At 32.2% G+C, this 3270-nt stretch overlaps 1 protein-coding gene across 1 annotated transcript in view; it reads left to right on the top strand.

Moving 5' to 3' along the window:
* The window catches only part of LOC107618586 (protein indeterminate-domain 7), a 3783-nt gene extending 2272 nt beyond the window's left edge, over nt 1–1511 (top strand). The window contains exon 3 of the mRNA XM_016320696.2: nt 330–1511. Within this exon, the coding sequence (XP_016176182.1) occupies nt 330–1299 (970 nt within the window). The 3' untranslated portion in view covers nt 1300–1511. The remainder of the gene's footprint in view (nt 1–329) is intronic.

The raw sequence follows: 3270 nt of genomic DNA, 5'->3' as shown, positions 1-3270 counted from the left end.
TTGTTTTTTTTTTTTTTTAAATTAAATGTACCACCTAACATGCACTATCCACTCTTTAAGTACTCCCAGATAATTTCCTTTGTTTAATTTTTTTGTTTTTGTTTTTAAATTGGAAAGACAGAGAGAGAGAGAGAGAGAGAGAGAAAGATAAATATAATGGTGTTTGAATAATTTCTGGAGTAGTGTAGTGTGTGAGTGTCATACACAACACAATAGTACTAACACTTTAAGTAACATCTTTCATTAGTTTTTGTTTTCTTGTGTGTGTTTGTTTGTGATTCTCTTTTCTGATATGATCTCTCTTTCTCTCTCTCTTTCTTCAATTACAGGAGGGACAGTTTCATAACCCACAGAGCCTTCTGTGATGCACTTGCACAAGAGACAGCAAGAACCACCACCACCACTTCAACAACAACAATACCCCAACTTCATCATCAATTCAATAATCCCCAAATTTTCCCATTGAAGAAAGAGCCATTACAGTTACACCACCAAAGTTTCAACCTTGTTAGGACAGAACTACCCCCATGGCTTGGAAGTAGCAGTAGTAGTAGTAATACTCCAACCCCATCACAAAATAATCATCAAGGTCAAGACTTTTTGAATCTCCATGAAAATAATGAGAACCCAAATCCAAATCCAAACCCTAACCCTAGGCTTGTAGGTGTTGGTGGTCCCACAATTGAAGGGTACCCTTCAGCTCACATGTCAGCAACAGCTTTGCTGCAAAAAGCAGCTCAGATGGGTGCAACCATGAGCAGCAGCATTGGGCCCCACCATCAAAGTCACGTGTCTGTTAATCCTTCTGCCACTCTTAATCACTTTCCTTTGAATTTGTCCTCACGTGATCACCACCACCATAACCATAACCATATCACCACAACCACCACCACCACTACCACCACAACTGCTGCTCCTTCTTCTTCTTCTTCTCTTCTTCATGATGTCATGATGATGAACTCTTTCTCTTCTGGATTTGAAGCGGCACAGTTTGATGATCCCTTTGGTGGAATTCTTGTTAGTAATAATAATATCACAAAGAAAGATGGTGATGATAATGGTAACGGTAATGGTAATGATGGCAATAATAATAATAACTTCTTGTTGCATGATACTCTTCCAAAGGCAACAACCACCACCGCCAATGACCGTGGTGGTGGCCGTGGCGGCGGTGCAAAAGAAGAGTTGACGAGGGATTTCTTGGGTCTAAGGCCACTTTCCCATAGTGACATTCTCAACATTGCTGCTATGGGAAACTGTATGAATGATCAGCAAAACCTACCTCAAAAGCATTGGTAATTAATTAATTAATTAATTAAGGTTAATTATTAGGTCAATCTTAATGTGTATATGGATTTACTTTTCTTTTTTCTTAATCATTAATATATAATTTTGTTTTATTCTGTTACTTTTTGTATTTAGCTTTTAGTTTTTGTTGATGATATTGTGTAAATCTTCCCAAAGGGAAGGACGTTCTACAATCTTAGTTCCTTAAGTACTTATTTTGGATACTCAATTATGTCCATGGATAGATAGATTAAGAATCATTATTGGATCATCATCAATAGATAGCAAAATAACATAAATTACACTATTTTCTTATCATTATTGAAAGTTAAGAGTTTTTTATAGGCCTAATGGAACCAACATAAAGAGATTTTAATATAGATCCACTATGTAATTTTATATTTTTATTCAATTAAATTATTCATTTGGGCTTTTTCATTTTATTTTAATTTTTTGTAGCAAGTGTGTGAGAGAGTTATTTTACAAATATATAATTAAATATCTGTATAATTTCAAATATTAAGCTTGTTTATGCTTCATTCAATTATTGAGAGTTAAAAATTACAATTTTGCATTGTCTATGAACATAAATTTATAATTCCACCGAACCTTCTATATATGTAGTTATGGGATTTAATTTTTTTTATTCAACTAAAAGATGCATGCCTATTTAAAAATTACACATAATTTTCTTATATATAACTCTTTGGTTAAGTATTGGAACAATATTAGGTACTGGGGAAAGTCCCTACATTTACTATATTTCAAAATAAGATAATTAGACAACAATGATTAGTTTAATTTAGGTGATAATGATTAATTGGGATATAAAAATAAATATAATTGTTGCTTTAATTTGAATCTTATATTCACAATCACAACAAAAACATGAATACAAAACAACAAAACTGTATGGCCACACATGTTTTTGTTAGCAAGAGGCAACAAAATATTATATAGATATAGGTATGGAGAGAAAATATGTCCGAATAAAGTTTGTTAATTATATATTATATGGTAGGGGAGCATATATTATTAAGCATTGGATTCTTCAGAAGAGGGAGCATTCGTTAATATGACAGATGTGCATGCATGTTAGCTTGTAAACTAATGTTTTTTTGTTTTGTGGTTTAATTATAGAAATTAAATGTGATAAGTTAGTTTTAGTTTAATTTATTTCTACTCAGATCATTATCTTAAATTATCATGTTAAGTCTACTAATATATTTTTAATAGCAGCATTTGAAAATTAAAATATTAAAAAAGAGACCTAAGTAAGTATGTCATCTTCTCCTCACTTATATTAAATTACAGTTTTTTCTTTAAAGTATATATACATATCATTAGGGTAATAATTACATGTGTGTTTAAGTAGGAACTTTACAAGAAGAGAAATGCGAGACAGATATGCTTATCCCTAAACTCCTAGCTTAGACTATATATGCTTTTTCACATTATTAAGTCAATGTAAGTAATATATTGATAAATTGAGAATTGATATAGTAATAATAAACAAGCTAAGCATGCATTGAAAGTGGCGTTACCACCTCAACTTTCATTGGTTTTGTAAAGGCAAAACATCTCTGCAGCGAAAGATTCCTCTGAATCCCAATGCTCTTGTGTACTGAGCCTCCATCATACACACATGAAAAGGAAAGGATTAAAAAAAAGGGACAAATATACATAGTACGTACCAATAATCTATGATCCTACCCATATTATTATATTCTCCTACCTTTACATGAGAAGGGAAACTAATAAATTGTGTTTGATTTTTGTTTAAAAATGTCTTTGGTTAATTGATGAAGAAGCTAGGCTAAAGATATAGAAATGATATGGTATAATTGCATGTTTGTCATTTTCATGTAAGTAGTGAGTTATCTTTGTGTGAGATAGGGAAGGTGCAGACACAACTAAACAATGTAAAGGGAAAGGGTGGTGGGCTAGCTAAGCTGGTAGCTAGAGAATATAGATACAGCAAAT

The sequence above is a fragment of the Arachis ipaensis genome, chromosome B09, assembly GCF_000816755.2.
Source record: "Arachis ipaensis cultivar K30076 chromosome B09, Araip1.1, whole genome shotgun sequence".
Classification (NCBI taxonomy): domain Eukaryota; kingdom Viridiplantae; phylum Streptophyta; class Magnoliopsida; order Fabales; family Fabaceae; genus Arachis; species Arachis ipaensis.
This window is presented reverse-complemented; position numbering and strand designations above follow the sequence as displayed.